Below are 16,502 nucleotides of genomic sequence, written 5' to 3'. Positions count from 1 at the left end.
TTATAAACACATATACCTGATCATTAAACTAAATTTTCGAATGTATTCGAACAATGTGAATGTTACGGACATTGTTAAATGTCAATTTGCTTCAACTAAAGCTGATTTTGATATTTTCAATCGTGCTTTGATGTCGTTTTTCAACTAAAAAATTTGTTTGTAGAAAAAAAAAGTCGAACATAATACGATTTACAAGTCTAAAACGGAAGGTAAAGAAAACATTAGGGAAAATATGCCAATTCTGGATAAATAACTGATAATATGACTTCAATAATGAATGATTCTGCAATCACAATCTTCACTTGAAATTTATACTGAATGTGAATAAATAGACTTTTCAACCCTTATTTTTATTTTTTTTATTCTGGTTTAATCAAATTTAAAACGAGAAATTCTGGTTTGCATAGATCATTGTAAGAAACTTTGAGAGGGAATTTTAGGAGGAAAAAATCTATTGATAAAAAACAAAGAAATGTTAAGCATTGTTAAGATAATCAGTTACACCGCTGAGAAGTCTGAATCACATATCATTAAAAATACATCATCCTAAGAGAAGAAGAGGTTTAATGATTAATTAGAAAAATCGATTCAGCAATATCTTCTATCTTTTCTGATTTAATTTGCATAATTAGATTTTAAAATATGAATAAATGAATCAATTAGGATAGTAAGAAAAAAAAAAGACAAAGAAAAAAAGCATTTATGGAAGAACTGTATTTTTTCAAAATAATTTGTAACCGAAAAATATGTCATCATGTTATCTATGTCCACTTGAAAAAATAATAACAAAGATAATGATAATAGTAATTAATAATTAGTTGATAATTAACAAATAGTTAGTAACTAATAATTGATAATTAATGAGTGATAATAATATATATAGTAATAATAACATAGTAGTGCATAATTATAAGTAAATGATATTACCAGCATTATAAAATGAATCGTAGAAAGTTTTAGGCAAAATTTCAGAATTTTCAGATTATGATTGAGAAGCAAATCCCATAAGTGTTTCCTTTTTTTTTTTTTTTTTAAACGCTAATGCATCTTTTAGGATAAAAAAAAAAATTAAAAATTCATATTATTATTGGAAAGATATTCAATTAATTTCAATGTGAAAAAAAAAATCGTTTTTTTTTTTTTTTTCTTTCAAAAATATCAAAAACTCACCGTAATAATTTCTGGTTATTAGTGCATGTTTCTGAAATGAACTTATTGGTGATCCACAGAGTTTATAAAAAATTTAAAAAATTTGTGAAAAAAAAATTTTTTTTTCCTTCCGATAATTTTTAGTAAAAAAAAAAAAAAAAAATTCACATAAAATCTATCAATTTTATCGTCAAAAAATTTTTTACATAAAAAAGAAACATGATGTGATAATTTCTGATTACTATTACATGTTCCTCAAATGAACTTGTTCGTCTTCTGCGGAGTTTTTTTTCTCGGACATTTTTCTGAAAAAAAAAAATGAAGGACAAAAAATTATCTTTCAATAAAAAAAAAAAAAAAAAACAAGAATGATAGTGTTCAACACACATAAAAAAAAAAAAAAATAAAATAATTGTAATTGCTTAAATGAATCATGATGTATGAAAATGATCAGAAATCATTTAATCGAATATTCGTGATAAAAAGTACAAGCACTTCAGTACTGCACAAAAGGTTTTCGTTCTTTTTGTAAACCAAGAAAAAAGAATAAAATTTGCAAAAGTTTATGTGAATTAATACCTAAATCCCCCCCCTCCCCCCCGAGTAATTAGATGAAGGAACGTAAGTAACTAAAATATATGAAATAAATGAGTAAATAATTCTAAGGCATGTAAATGAGTAACTATGAGCAAATAATCTTCAAAATATATTAATGATAACAAAAGAAATTATATAAACTTGAATTTGTTATTATTGATAACAATGAAAAATGAATCATTACTAAAGATTAATTGCATTAATTTAATCATTACTGAAGATTAATTACAACATCTATAGTTGAGATTAGTTGCAACACCTCTAATCAAGATTAATTGCAACACCTTTATTTAATTTTTCGCATCTCTAAAACACACTCACTCAGTACATCTTAATGATAAATCACCCAAATAAATTTAAATTTAATAAGTACATGAAACAATGAAAATCATCAGTGCTATTAAATCTTTATACCATACAATTTTCACTTTTAAAAATGATAATTAAAGAACACTGAAATTTTCCAAAAATACATTTCAATTAAAGATTTAAAAGATACAGAGAATGAAAAGGGAAAATTTACATCTCACAACAAAGAAATTATTATTGTCGTTCTTTCTTTTCTTATTTGTTTAATTATTATTATTATTATTATTTTTTTGAGATCTTTAACACAGTAGAGTTTTAATAGAGTAGAGCCTACAGCGGTATTATAAGAAAGCCTAGATTTATGCAAAGTAATTAAAGTAAAAAAAAATGATTGAGCAAATAGTAAGAAATAGCATTGATAAACATGAATTAATTACATGAAAATTCTAACAAAATTCGTGAATGACGCTTAAGCCAAAACTTACAACAACAACAAAAAACGCCTAGTTCAAGAGGAAGAGATACTATTATTTCACAAGACATCATTAATCCATAAAACTGTATGGTATTTCACGGCTATGACTCCAGGTTGAGATAACTAAGATAGCTGACTGTTGCTGAATGTATGTAATTTAACGTTTTGTTTCTGGTTGTGTGTGTATTGTATATTTTGGTTTCAGCACGCATGCTGCATGTTGTGATTTTGTAAACAATCATTTTGTTTACTTTACCTTTTTTTTTTTTTTTTTTTCACATTATCCGTTACACTGACAGTTAAAATATTTTATGCTTAATATACTTTAAATATTTATTTTCAGTATATTTTCAATGTCACCGCTGCTACATCATTTGCTTTCCATTACACGAACGCAGTTATCTCGAACGCAGCTAAAGCAAATGACGAAAGCTTTTAGTGGAAGTCAAATACAAAATACTCATCCTGCAACAAGTTAGTTAATAGTTTTGTTGCGTCTACGTTTGCCTTGAGTGACCTTGAATTTTTCAGACAAAATTATAAAATGATTCAAATCATTTACATGTAATTCATATTTCATTTGGCTACCGTATTTCTTCATCAAATATTTCTTTTTTTTTTGCATGTGTAAAATACTCATTAAAAAGTATTGCGGCCAAGAGAAATGCACTTTTAGTATAATTCATGGAAAATTTATGTTGTAGACTATGATGAAGAAGCAGATGATCGTGATCGTTTCAAATACGACAAATTTTATAATAGCGTAGTAATGTATGGTTCACCAGTGGTACTCGCGATCCTTTTTTATGTAACTTATTTGGGACATCAGATGGAGGAACATTTCGATCAAGACAAATATGTTCACTATCCGTATCTCACTGTTCGCAATAAGGTTAGTTGAATTTGAAGTGAATATTTTACCTTTTAAAAATTCTGTTACATAAAAATACTAGTTAAAATTTTTTTGTCATCGGTTTTTTAGCCGCTTCCATGGGGTGATGGTAATCACTCACTGTTCCACAATCCAGAAAGAAATTACGTGCCAGGCGTTGGTTTCGAAAAGAAACAAGAAAAACACCACTGATTTTGTCAGTTATTTGGAAGTGCTCTGTGATTTTATTTCATTTCTATCAACTGTTTTATATTTATTATACATCTGAGGATTTACTAATGTATAATCGAAAATATTCACACTTTTTTACTGTCGATTACTGCAGAAAGAGTACTGAGTTATTTTATTCTTTTGAAAGTCAGATAGTTTATCTTTGCTATACATCTGAGAGGCTGAGCCTTATACATACGTTATAGACATAAAGCCTATTGAGTACACTGTGAAGAATAAATAGAAAGAATGAATTCCAAGGTTGGAATATTTTTGCTGATACTCTTTTTCGATGCATTTCATATTTTATGATTTTTTTTATGATATGAAAAGATCAGGAAAAATAAATTTAAACTGAATGCGAAAATCACTTCCACGACTCATAATTTCCCAAATATCATTTTAACGGTCATTATTCTTCAGTAATTCTTTTCATAACATCTTTTAGTTTCTTAGTGGAAATCTAGCGTTTGATAGTTCATTTGTATGTCACGCAAATATGGAAGCACGTCCATAAAGGACCTTTTTAATGAAGGTTTCTAGTGCTATTAATTAGGATTTTATATCGAAGTGTAATAAATGTGCAGCGAACAAAGTTTATTGCCTCACACACTAGATTGGTTTACAACGAATGGCTGATTTTAGAATTATTCGATGCGAAAGCTTCTTTTTTTTTTAAAAGAAGTAACGCAATGCTTGGAATGTCATGCATTCGTTATCTCTAAATAACTTGTGGTAGTGTTCATTCAAAAGTAAGATCCTTGTCAGTTGCATAAGATATTTATATTTCATGGGTTTCATGCTCGAATTGTAACATTCTTGTGTTACAACATTTCAGTTTTCGGCTGCTTGTAACCTAAAGTTTGCTCATTAAGTACTTCCGAGTATACTGTATGGTAGGGTACAATGAATTCAAGTAAAAAAATCACATTCAGAATCCTAGCAATTCACATTTATCTATAATTGTTCTTGTAAAATCTTAGAAAAGCATCAAGTATGACTGAAACATTTTATAAATTTAGTCCAAAGCTACATTATTATAATAAATTTAACAAGTACTCGTGAAGCAGTTATTATTGAAATTTGATGTAATTACAAATTCAATAATACACACATGTATGATTATACAGAAAGGATCAATGACACTATCATTTCTATCATTTTAATTCAAAAATGACTATCATGGTGAATACGGAAGCTTTTTTCATACGCCTAACTAGGTCAGGCAAATCTGTCTGTAAATTACAAAAGTAGTAGAATCATAGTTTTTATTATTAAAGTAGCCATTACTTGTCAAAAAAGATAACGTATTTGATTAGCAAACGTTATCAATGAATTATATCGAAATATAAAATTAGCTAATAGAAGAAGTGGAATTCACTATTATTAATATGTCTTTTACTACATTTGAAATAAATCATTAAAAGACGTAAGGATTTGCAGGAAAAATACTGGAATGGAAAATGATAAAAATTCATTATAAAGGAATTATCAAAAAAAAAAAAATTGTTTCAAATATTACACTCTTATTTGCAGTATATAATAATTTTTATTTTAAATATTAAAAAATCAGTAAATGATTTTTTTTTTTTTTTTTTTTTCTAATTTTTCTATCTTTCTACATTAATCCAATTTGTTCGTTATTTAAATAGCACATTAATTCCTTAGCGTAGTTATTAATTTTCAAAGGAACTCATATATAAATATATTCTTTTCATTCTTTCTTTCAAAAATTTATTGAACAAAATTGTGGATAATTTTTTAATTGTTTTTGAAATAATAACTGAACAAATCTGATAACTCAAGTTTTATAGTTCGAAGGAATATTGCAATGTAGTTAATATGATTCAGTTTAAACAAATGATAATTTAACACATTTCAAAACAATCGATATTTTCTACTCCTTTAAAAAAAAATAGGAAAAAACAAATATAAATTAATAGCAATCATCAGTTTTTATCAAATTTATCAACAATACAAGCAAATTATCCTTAAATATTGAATCAGTATTTCAGGTATTATTATTATTATTAATTTCAAATACCTGTTCATTAATCAAACTTTTATTCGCAATATTAAGAATACATTAATTAGCATTCAACAGATTTAAAAAAACAAAAAAAAAAAAAAAAGAAAAAATCGGATATAAAGAAGAATTTTCAATTTCGAAACAATTGTATATCATGCTATTCATCTGTTGATATACATTGTCAAACTAATATTTACCAATTTATGATTTACATAAATTTGATTGCTTTTTAAATTTTGGACTAAAAAATTTTTTGAAAAAAAAAAAATTATAATTAATTACATATGAAATTTATGAATTTAGCATGCATGTACATATATTTCAACCATACATATTTCTAATAAAATTCGATTACAATTTTTACTAAATCATAAATCTTTTACTGAACTTACCAAATGTATCTTTTCCTTTACAAATCTTATCAAAAAAAAAAAAAAAACCTACCTCGATTATTTGTTAAAATAATGCAAAAGAAATGAAACAAAGTTATAATGAGAATGCTAACAAACTTTGATCAAGGTAAAAAATTTCGAACAAATATTTTTCAAATGTTACGTTATTTTAATAAAAAATGTTGGCGCATTTTTTCACAAATCAAATATAAAATTCGGTCTACTTAGAGCATGCTAAGTAGAATAGCAGAAGAATATGGTTTGATAGTCACCAATTAAGCGTATCAATGGAAGAAATCATTCAGTAATGAATGATCCATTATTTTTCATCACATTTAATTTAATAGGAATAGCACTTTTTTCTTTTGAGAGAGGGAATTAACTTTGGGGATTTTTTTTTTTTTTTTTTTTCAAATATTTATGTTTGATAAATATAAAAATAAATTGATAATAATTTGAGGTAATCTATTTTTGTAATTTAGAATTTTCGGCACACTTTTAAAGCTGTGTTTTTAATAAATTTTCATCTTCAATTCAATTTGGAGTTTAAAAAACTTTTTTTTTTTTTTTTTGATTCTCAATATTATGATGATTTCAGTTATGTGTTGTAAGCTTATTCCTTCATTTTGCATGCTTTTATCGGTAGCAAATGCAGTGCATTTGGGACATTATGGTCCGCAAGAAGAACATTATCAGGATGTGCAACCACAAGAAATGCAACGGAAAAGTATAAAATTACTACGAATGGGACCGCAGATTATGCAACCGCAAGGTATGCTGCCACAAGGTATGCAACCACAAGGTATGCAACCACAAGGTATGCAACCACAAGGTATGCAACCACAAGGCATGCCACCACAAGGCATGCGACCACAAGGTATGCAACCGCAAGGTATGCAACCGCAATACATCGAACCACAAGGTAACTAATTATGATTACACATTTGTATCCACAATGCTTACTTCTTACAGTCTTCAGTCATCATTCAACTAATTTCAGCTGATGATAAAAAGTGTGCTGGGTGCATAATAAATATAAATTGTGGCGGTGCAGATTGTATGCCAACGGTAACACAACAAACGCCAACACCACCGATTTGGACGTTACCACCCACGCAGACACCAGGATGGACTCCTGGACCACCGCTAACTCCAAAACCAACGACACCTCCGCATGTGACACCAGGAGGTTGTCGTTTGTGTCCATGTTACATACCTCCTCCATGTCAGATATGTCAACCATGTCAATGAGAACTATGAGCACTTCATTCAACCATAGCTAAAACAAAAAAAAAAAAAAAAAAAAAAAAAAAAAAACAATTTTCTATTTCATTATTATTCCTCAGTAAAAGACTTAGTAAATTTCTTGCAAACATATAGCAAAAGACAGTTTTAACAAAATAAATTTGTGAGATTGAAAATTCAATTTCATTACGATTAATGTTTTGATCTGAAGTCAGCAAAGATAATTGGAAACAAATTTTGCTCATAAAGTATAATATTAGATTTATCTTAGATTATTAAACTATCCTAGAAGTGGCGCAAAAGTTTCATCAAAAGAAGCGCCATTGTGAAATGCTTATTATACAGTTTCTGTGCATTAATTATTTTCCGTGGAAAAATTGAAAGTTCGAATTGTGAATAAAATTCATTAAACCATTTTGATTGAAATACAACAGTAATCACATCTAACTTAATTTTTTCAACTTCTTTACAAACAGTTTTTGTTATTTATAAGATTTGACATTAAAAAGATTTCTCTATTTCTCACCAACTCCAGAGATTTAGTAAATAGAGTTCTTAACAATTAATTTAAATCGTAAACTGAAACTTAGTCTGAACTATTAATACGTATCCAAATTATTTGCTCTCTATTTGCTTCAAGTTTCCTTTTTTTTTTTTTTTTTCTGAACTTCAGTCATTTGAAAAATTGAAACTAAAACATAAATGTCCCTCGTTCAGAAGTGAAAACCAACGTTTAGAGTACAGTTCACATTCCTTTCCTTAAAAAAACAAAGAGAAAGAAAAGTATAAAACATTCTTCCAAAGGTTATTAAATGAAAAATGTTGCAAAGATATTTGTTTTATTTCAAATCAAGCGGAAGTTCAAATCGAACATTTGTGGAACATAAACGTAAGCTCAGTTGAAACGTAAACTCATCAAGTCTGAAGCAAACAAGCGTGGTTAACTCTATCACGTCTATATACCACGATCCAAAGCATACCGGATTTCAACCGAAACACTCTGCATTCTTCCTGATTTCCGGACTCAATCCATTAAATTGACTTAAATTCACTCAAACTATTAGAAAATAATGCTTTGCTACATACTTTCTCAGCTTTACAATTTTAAATTGCTATCAGCTGTTGTACTTTCATCCCATTACTGATACCAAATAAACTAATAAGTGTGCCAATAACGTGAAATATTTTCCACCTAATAAGCAACCATTATTATACGTGAAAAGTTTGCTACTTTTAAACGTCGTAAAAATTATACTATTTTAAAGAAGCAAATAGTGTTCCACTCTATAAAACATACATTCTTTTCTAACACAGTTAATCAAACAACAGTTCTGTGCAGTTCGGACTTTAACATTAATAATCTTTTGTTAACAAATTGCGAAGACTAATAATGAATGTTTTTAATGATGTGTCACCTTACTGATGTTCTAGTAGTAAATAAATGAAAAGACAGTCAATCTTTCCTAACCGTCAAAATATCTATGTAAAACTCACTGCAACCAAAATGACAAAACAAAATTTTGGAAACAGAGAAGTAAGCAACAAAAAAATGAATTAAGTGTGCTATGTCATGCATACAACAGTATAACAGTTTAATTGTCCGCAAAATAAGTATGTTTGATAGCATCATGAAATAAACAAGATCCGATAAATTTGAAATTTCATGAATTATAAAAAAAGAAAAAAAAAAAACACCCTTTGAAATATGAATTGCAATAGCGATAGGGAGACAGAGTGTAAAGTATAAAAAAAGAAATTTAAAAATGTAAACTAAAAAGATATGTTTACATAGGAATAGCTGTGTTGATTAACAGTGTATAAAATATTCAAAACTTTCTGCAAATATTACATATTACAAAAAAACAAAGAAAGACACTAAAGAACAAGTTGAATCAAGTGTACAAAATAAGATACCATAATTATATATTCGTACTTAATTCCACTGCAATGCTTTAACAATGATCGTACGCAATAATCGTTTTAATTGTAAAAATGATACTATAATATGAATGGAAGTCAAGAAAATCAGACTCCAAGCTTGAACAGGTCGGATTGCAATTAGTATTTTAACTATGCATAGTATTTTACAGTGAAAAAGAAAAAAGAAACCTGGAACCACAGACTATGTAATAGTAAACTTTACACAGAAGCCCTAAGTAACTTTTGCTGCTTAACAGGAGGCATAACTGAAGCATTACAAATTATATCCCATGAATATGATGAACATTTCAATTCTTTCGGTATTGACACACCAATGAAACGATATTCAGAATTTTCGTGCTCCACCTGAAAGCTATTAATTACAAAGGTACTTAAATATCTTTATATTCTGTCGCCCTATCTCATACACGGTAAGTCCGAAATTCTTTTATCAATTTCAATAGGATTAGCACAATGTTTATGAAAGTTAAGGTAATAAACAACAAGGTATGATTAATTAAAATCGTCGTACACCTACTATCGTTGTTCAGCTGAACTCGTCAAAAATGTTTGAAAAAAAAAAAATAAAAAATAAAATAAATAACTACTTTAGTCACAGCAAATTTATCAATGTGGCTGGTACATGGAATCAAAGGTCCATAAGTTATATCGACAAAATCACCCATTCGATAGATAATTACTCCTTGCTCACCATTATCGGTTTCTTGTTTTATTTCATGCAGAAGTTCTTGTTTAGAACTACAAACTCGCAAATTGATTATTTAATAAACGAATAACAAATAATACTGAAACTAGGATGACTGCAAATTAAATAAATAAAAATATGCATACATATTTGAATCAAATAAATCCAATGCAAATTCTAATGATACAAATAATGGTTCGATAACCAAAGCTTTTGTGATATACTCTCCAACGACTTTTTCAGTCAGCGCAAATAAATTTTCCTATAAATTCGTGTGAAATATTAAGGAATAAAAAATGAAATACAACAAAGGAATATAATGAATGGGTGTTTCTTGCTACAGTGGTACGAATAGAGAACTGTCTTGATTATAAGTAAATTTAGGGAAGATAAGAATAAAGTAGTCTTGTCAAATGTAGATTTATTTTATGAAAATTGTAATCTTACTGAAAAGAATTCTTTTATTTAATTTCTTGCATATAAAGAGAGAAATTCTACACTTACCGAATTTGGTGCCCAATCATGCAGATCTTTTATTTTCGCAATATATTCAAACCTACCCGAATGATCTAAATAATATTAGTTTTATAACAAAGAACAGACAAAATCAAATTATAACCGATATATTCACATCGAAATGAGCTATCGATCATGTCTAAAATCATAACGATGTGAACGAAATTACAACTTACAATCCACTTTCGAAGGACCAACTAGCTGCACATCAACGGCAAATGCTTGATCAACAACAGCACCTAACAAAAATGCACATGACCGCCAGTAAGCCTGCAAAAATATTTTCCAAAATTAATACCTTTCAGAAAAAAGATAATTTCATCCACTATTTAATCCCTTCTTATCTAAAAATAAAAAGAATAACGACAGAAATACTAAACAAATTAGAAAAAAAAAGATATTAATAACAAATAAATGAATAAGAACAAATTTACAACCATATTAACAGCATTGGCGTGGTTTTTATTTTGGCAATTATAACCTAATGGCATCATCCTTCCATCACCCGATAACTTCTCCAATACTGACTTGTAAGAACCATTTGCATATGCTAATGCCATGCGGTCAGCTTTTAACCGTGAAATATCTGAATTTAACATTTCCAACAGAGACAATAATAAACAATAGAATAAAACAACTAGGATCAACGAGGATGAATTTCTAGCCGTAGCCGTTTTTCGAATATTAATGAAAGAGTTGATGTACATATGCAATGCAATGTAATCGAATGGAATAACAATAAACTTTGAAACAATGACCTTGAAAATAAAATTTAAACTAAATTTGAACTGCAACTTAAAGTCTTTGGACAAATCTCTATAAACATTAACTAAACATACGCTTCATACAATCATGAAAGGTTGAAATATTTTGATTCATCAGAACTTTGACGGGATCATTACCAGCTTCATTTTCAATTGTCCAAAACACCTAGGAATTCCAATGCATTAATTTTACATGGAAAATTAATGTTTTATTTTGAGCGACATATTAAGCGTTCCTACACTGAACGATCAAATAAATTTTTGCATAGCGCTTTTATATTTTAAACATATAACATTATAATTGGATCAGACTAAGTCTACCTAGAAGGAATGGTATTTATGAGCTTGACTTAACACAAAGCTTACTCTGAATTTCATTTCTTAAAACAGACCTTTTCAACTTTTTTATCATGAATCGCAGCTTGCCGCTGTTGTTCATTACAAAATAGTTCCAAACGTCGTTGTCGATCAAAGCTGTGGAGCGCACGACATCCTGAAGAATATTATAAACTAAAGCAAAGAAAAGAATGAATTTTTGGAAGAAATATGAGAAAATTAAAAATGCTAGAGTGATTATTATTAAATTTCCATCAATTAATTCTCAAAAATTTTCTCTTCTTACAAACAATAGATATTATTCATTAGTTTCTTAATAAACACTTTAATGAACATCTGCCAGAAACTGATGATTTTTCTAACAATTACATTTCGTGAAAAATTTCATTAATATTGTCCAAAGATTTATAGAATCTTACCTTTTTTTAAAACATTCACACTTTGTACTGAACAGCAAATTGTTTTTTCCATTAAAAAACCCAACATGACCCAAATTTATTATGGCTAATTTAAACGATCGCAACAATGATCAGTCATAATTCCATGAGAAAAGCAGCTGTAATATTTATTAATGATAACAATAATAAAAGTAGATTTTAAGCTTGATATAAGGAAATATACATCAGATTAAACTTCGTCTAATTAAAAATTAGCTAAATGCCTTCAATATAATCTGATTCTGTTAACATAATCAAATTCTGTTATTTCATAAAGTTAATTGCAACAATCTTCACATACTAAATTAAATTAGGTGCTTTTTTTTTTTGATATTTATAACTTGGTTTTGGACACTGTCAACGTAATCTAATTCTATTCAATATAACTGTAAAGGACATCGAATCAAAGAATCACAAAATAACTAAATGCATCAAATTAGACATAGTACAACAATGTGAAACAATTAATTAGTTACAAAGTGGACGGAGTCACTCCAACAGGTAATTCCCGGACATCGGCCATTTTTATTATGAATTTATTAAGTGTAACTGACGTGCGTGAGTGATTTATTTTCTTACTTAGATTTATTAACAGTACTAAGCCATAAGCATTTACGTGTGTTTCACGTACTTGAATGCATCAAGCGCTATTAAAACTGTTGGACAGATATCTATTTTAAAAATTTTTTTACAAATAATTAAACTGTTATATTGTTGTATGCATGACATAGCACACTTAATTCATTTTTTTGTTGCTTACTTCTCTGTTTCCAAAATTTTGTTTTGTCATTTTGGTTGTAGTGAGTTTTACATAGATATTTTGACGGTTAGGAAAGATTGACTGTCTTTTCATTTATTTACTACCAGAACATCAATAAGGTGACACATCATTAAAAACATTCATTATTAGTCTTCGCAATTTGTTAACAAAAGATTATTAATATTAAAGTCCGAACTGCACAGAACTGTTGTTTGATTAACTGTGTTAGAGAAGAATGTATGTTTTATAGAGTGGAACACTATTTGCTTCTTTAAAATAGTATAATTTTTACGACGTTTAAAAGTAGCAAACTTTTCACGTATAATAATGGTTGCTTATTAGGTGGAAAATATTTCACGTTATTGGCACACTTGTTCATAATAGTTTATTAGTTTATTTGGTATCAGTAATGGGATGAAAGTACAACAGCTGATAGCAATTTAAAATTGTAAAGCTGAGAAAGTATGTAGCAAAGCATTATTTTCTAATAGTTTGAGTGAATTTAAGTCAATTTAATGGATTGAGTCCGGAAATCAGGAAGAATGCAGAGTGTTTCGGTTGAAATCCGGTATGCTTTGGATCGTAGTATATAGACGTGATAGAGTTAACCACGCTTGTTTGCTTCAGACTTGATGAGTTTACGTTTCAACTGAGCTTACGTTTATGTTCCACAAATGTTCGATTTGAACTTCCGCTTGATTTGAAATAAAACAAATATCTTTGCAACATTTTTCATTTAATAACCTTTGGAAGAATGTTTTATACTTTTCTTTCTCTTTGTTTTTTTAAGGAAAGGAATGTGAACTGTACTCTAAACGTTGGTTTTCACTTCTGAACGAGGGACATTTATGTTTTAGTTTCAATTTTTCAAATGACTGAAGTTCAGAAAAAAAAAAAAAAAAAGGAAACTTGAAGCAAATAGAGAGCAAATAATTTGGATACGTATTAATAGTTCAGACTAAGTTTCAGTTTACGATTTAAATTAATTGTTAAGAACTCTATTTACTAAATCTCTGGAGTTGGTGAGAAATAGAGAAATCTTTTTAATGTCAAATCTTATAAATAACAAAAACTGTTTGTAAAGAAGTTGAAAAAATTAAGTTAGATGTGATTACTGTTGTATTTCAATCAAAATGGTTTAATGAATTTTATTCACAATTCGAACTTTCAATTTTTCCACGGAAAATAATTAATGCACAGAAACTGTATAATAAGCATTTCACAATGGCGCTTCTTTTGATGAAACTTTTGCGCCACTTCTAGGATAGTTTAATAATCTAAGATAAATCTAATATTATACTTTATGAGCAAAATTTGTTTCCAATTATCTTTGCTGACTTCAGATCAAAACATTAATCGTAATGAAATTGAATTTTCAATCTCACAAATTTATTTTGTTAAAACTGTCTTTTGCTATATGTTTGCAAGAAATTTACTAAGTCTTTTACTGAGGAATAATAATGAAATAGAAAATTGTTTTTTTTTTTTTTTGTTTTAGCTATGGTTGAATGAAGTGCTCATAGTTCTCATTGACATGGTTGACATATCTGACATGGAGGAGGTATGTAACATGGACACAAACGACAACCCCATGGTGAAGGTTGTTTTGGTTTTTGAGTTAACGGTGGCCCAATTGTCCATGCTGGTCTTTGTGTAGGTGGTAATGTCCAATATGGTTGCGTATATGGTGGTATTGGTTGCTGTGTATATGGTGGCATTGGTTGCTGTGTATATGGTGGTATTGGTTGCTGTGTATATGGTGGCATTGGTTGCTGTGTGTATGGTGGTACCGTCGGCATGCAGTCTTGACCACAATTTATATTTACTACACAACCACTACATGGTTGACCAACAGCTGAAATATGAAATTATTCGTTGATATTCATTTAAATTTAAATTCATCGTTTAAATCTTGATCAAATTTAGCTACTGAGTAACACGAGGAAATTTACAAGAAGCAAAAATGATTGCCACATGCTATATAATTCATAATTAATTACTTAGCGGTTGCCTGGGTTGCAAACCATGGATTTGTGGTTGCATAGTTGGTGCAGGTAATCGTGGTGCACCTGGTTGCTGTCCATAACCTCCTCCGTAGTACATTGCATTTGCTACCGATAGAAGCATGCAAAACGAAGGAATAAGCTTACAACACATAACTGAAATTATCATAATATTTGGAATCAAAAAAAAAGTTTTTTTTTTTTTTTAAAACTTTAAATTAAATTAAAAATAAAAAATTATTAAAATATAGCTTTAAAAGTGTGCGAAAAATTCTAAATTACAAAAAATAAGCTACCTCAAATTTATCAACAATTTTTTCATATATTTATTAGATAGAAATTAAAAAAAAAGACCCCCCCCCCCCTCACTACAAGTTAATTCATTCTCGAAAATGCTGTTAAGTGTGACAAAAATGACCGACCAACCAGTCATTCATTACTAAATAAATTCTTTTCATTTATTCAAACTAACTTACCTACGCTTACTTTGTCGTCTTATTTTGGTGACATTTTGCTTTATCATTTTCTGCTTATATATAATTTGGAAATCTTTTACTCAAATAACGTGATATTTTTTAAAAAAATGTTTTTTTTTTGATCAAAAATTGCTTTTTTGTGAACAATGATAGTTAGCTAAAAAAAAAAAATTTTTTTTCTCTTTATTTTGTTCTTTGAAATTTTTTGTTTTTTTTCAATTTGATATTTTTTTGTTTGAAAAAAAAAAAAATGCATAACTTATCAAACTAATTTTGTTCATTTGATTTTTTTTTTATTTTTAATTGTTAAAAAAAAAAAAAATTTTTTAAAATTATGAATTAAGCATAATTTAATTGTCAATGGTTCGGCAAATTTATCATAATGTGTGATATATATTTAAATTTTTTTTTTTTGATAAGAAGCTCAAAAAAAAATGAAATCAAAAAAAATGTATCATATTTGATTCAAACTGAACTAATCAAATATTTTAATAAGAAAATATTTCCATCATATATTTTTTTTTAAGTACAATTATTTTTAAAAAAATTTTTTAAAGTAAAATTACAATTGTAGACATTTTATTATTAACAATACTATTTAATTTTCATTTATTATTTAATGAATATTAGAATAAATATTTATCAATTTTTGATTTATTATCAAAAATTTTCTTTCATTTTCCTTTACTTTTTGCGCAAAAAAGAGCAAAAAAAACTTAGATCACATTAGATTTTTTTCTTTTAAAGTATGCAAATTTATTTTAAATATTATCTTTTTTCCTTTTATCATTTAAATAATTTCTATTAATTGCATCCAAAGTGAAAAAAAAAAAAAAAAAAGAAGAAACGACATTTAAAATCATTAATTCATTTGTTAGTGTTAAAAATTAAATTATTATTTTGAAGTTGACATCGATATACTTCAAGTAATTTAATTCGTTTATTTTATATATACAATTATGTGACAATTAAAAAACACTTTACTTTACTAATTATTGTCAAATAATTGATCTGATGTGACACAAATAATTTTTACTTGGCTAATTGATTATTTAGCTTCAATCTTTTCTTGTCACATTTCCATTTACCATCTGTTAGTATAAATTGTTTAGAGCTATTACAGCAATAAATGTTAATTGATCTAAAAGCAAATTTAAAATTTCATTTTAAATTAATAATTTATTAGTTTTTTTTTTGCTGAATTGTTAGCATTTAGAATTAATTAATTAATTAATTAACTAATATAATTTTTTTTTACTTTATTTGTAATGAATAAGTAAAAGTTA

The 16,502-nt window shown here is 27.6% G+C and overlaps 4 protein-coding genes across 4 annotated transcripts; 2 read left to right on the top strand and 2 right to left on the bottom strand.

The window, feature by feature from the left end:
• Window positions 1-2,883: 2,883 nt before the first annotated feature.
• Bma-cox-6A (Cytochrome c oxidase subunit VIa family protein) lies at window positions 2,884-3,614 on the top strand (the record flags this gene model as incomplete). Its single annotated transcript, XM_001896445.1, has 3 exons — window positions 2,884-3,004; window positions 3,235-3,422; window positions 3,513-3,614. 3 exons carry the CDS (start codon window positions 2,884-2,886, stop codon window positions 3,612-3,614), a joined length of 411 nt encoding a protein of 136 aa, XP_001896480.1.
• A 3,039-nt stretch (window positions 3,615-6,653) lies between these two features.
• Window positions 6,654-7,304, top strand: Bma-shp-1 (Major microfilarial sheath protein precursor, putative; the record flags this gene model as incomplete). The annotated part of the gene is made up of 4 exons (XM_043076313.1): window positions 6,654-6,825; window positions 6,856-6,885; window positions 6,931-6,975; window positions 7,054-7,304. The coding sequence occupies 4 exons, from the start codon at window positions 6,654-6,656 to the stop codon at window positions 7,302-7,304; spliced, it is 498 nt and encodes a 165-aa protein (XP_042932247.1).
• A 2,133-nt stretch (window positions 7,305-9,437) lies between these two features.
• Bma-mrpl-39 (Uncharacterized protein) lies at window positions 9,438-12,026 on the bottom strand (the record flags this gene model as incomplete). Its single annotated transcript, XM_043076312.1, has 9 exons — window positions 9,438-9,584; window positions 9,827-9,977; window positions 10,071-10,186; window positions 10,429-10,493; window positions 10,617-10,710; window positions 10,878-11,026; window positions 11,280-11,370; window positions 11,597-11,697; window positions 11,960-12,026. 9 exons carry the CDS (start codon window positions 12,024-12,026, stop codon window positions 9,438-9,440), a joined length of 981 nt encoding a protein of 326 aa, XP_042932246.1.
• A 2,237-nt stretch (window positions 12,027-14,263) lies between these two features.
• Window positions 14,264-14,894, bottom strand: Bm8725 (sheath protein 5, identical; the record flags this gene model as incomplete). The annotated part of the gene is made up of 2 exons (XM_001894070.2): window positions 14,264-14,592; window positions 14,738-14,894. The coding sequence occupies 2 exons, from the start codon at window positions 14,892-14,894 to the stop codon at window positions 14,264-14,266; spliced, it is 486 nt and encodes a 161-aa protein (XP_001894105.2).
• Between the last annotated feature and the right edge of the window lie 1,608 nt (window positions 14,895-16,502).

This window comes from Brugia malayi (assembly GCF_000002995.4).
Source record: "Brugia malayi strain FR3 genome assembly, contig: Bm_v4_Chr1_scaffold_001, whole genome shotgun sequence".
Lineage (NCBI taxonomy): Eukaryota > Metazoa > Nematoda > Chromadorea > Rhabditida > Onchocercidae > Brugia > Brugia malayi.
This window is presented reverse-complemented; position numbering and strand designations above follow the sequence as displayed.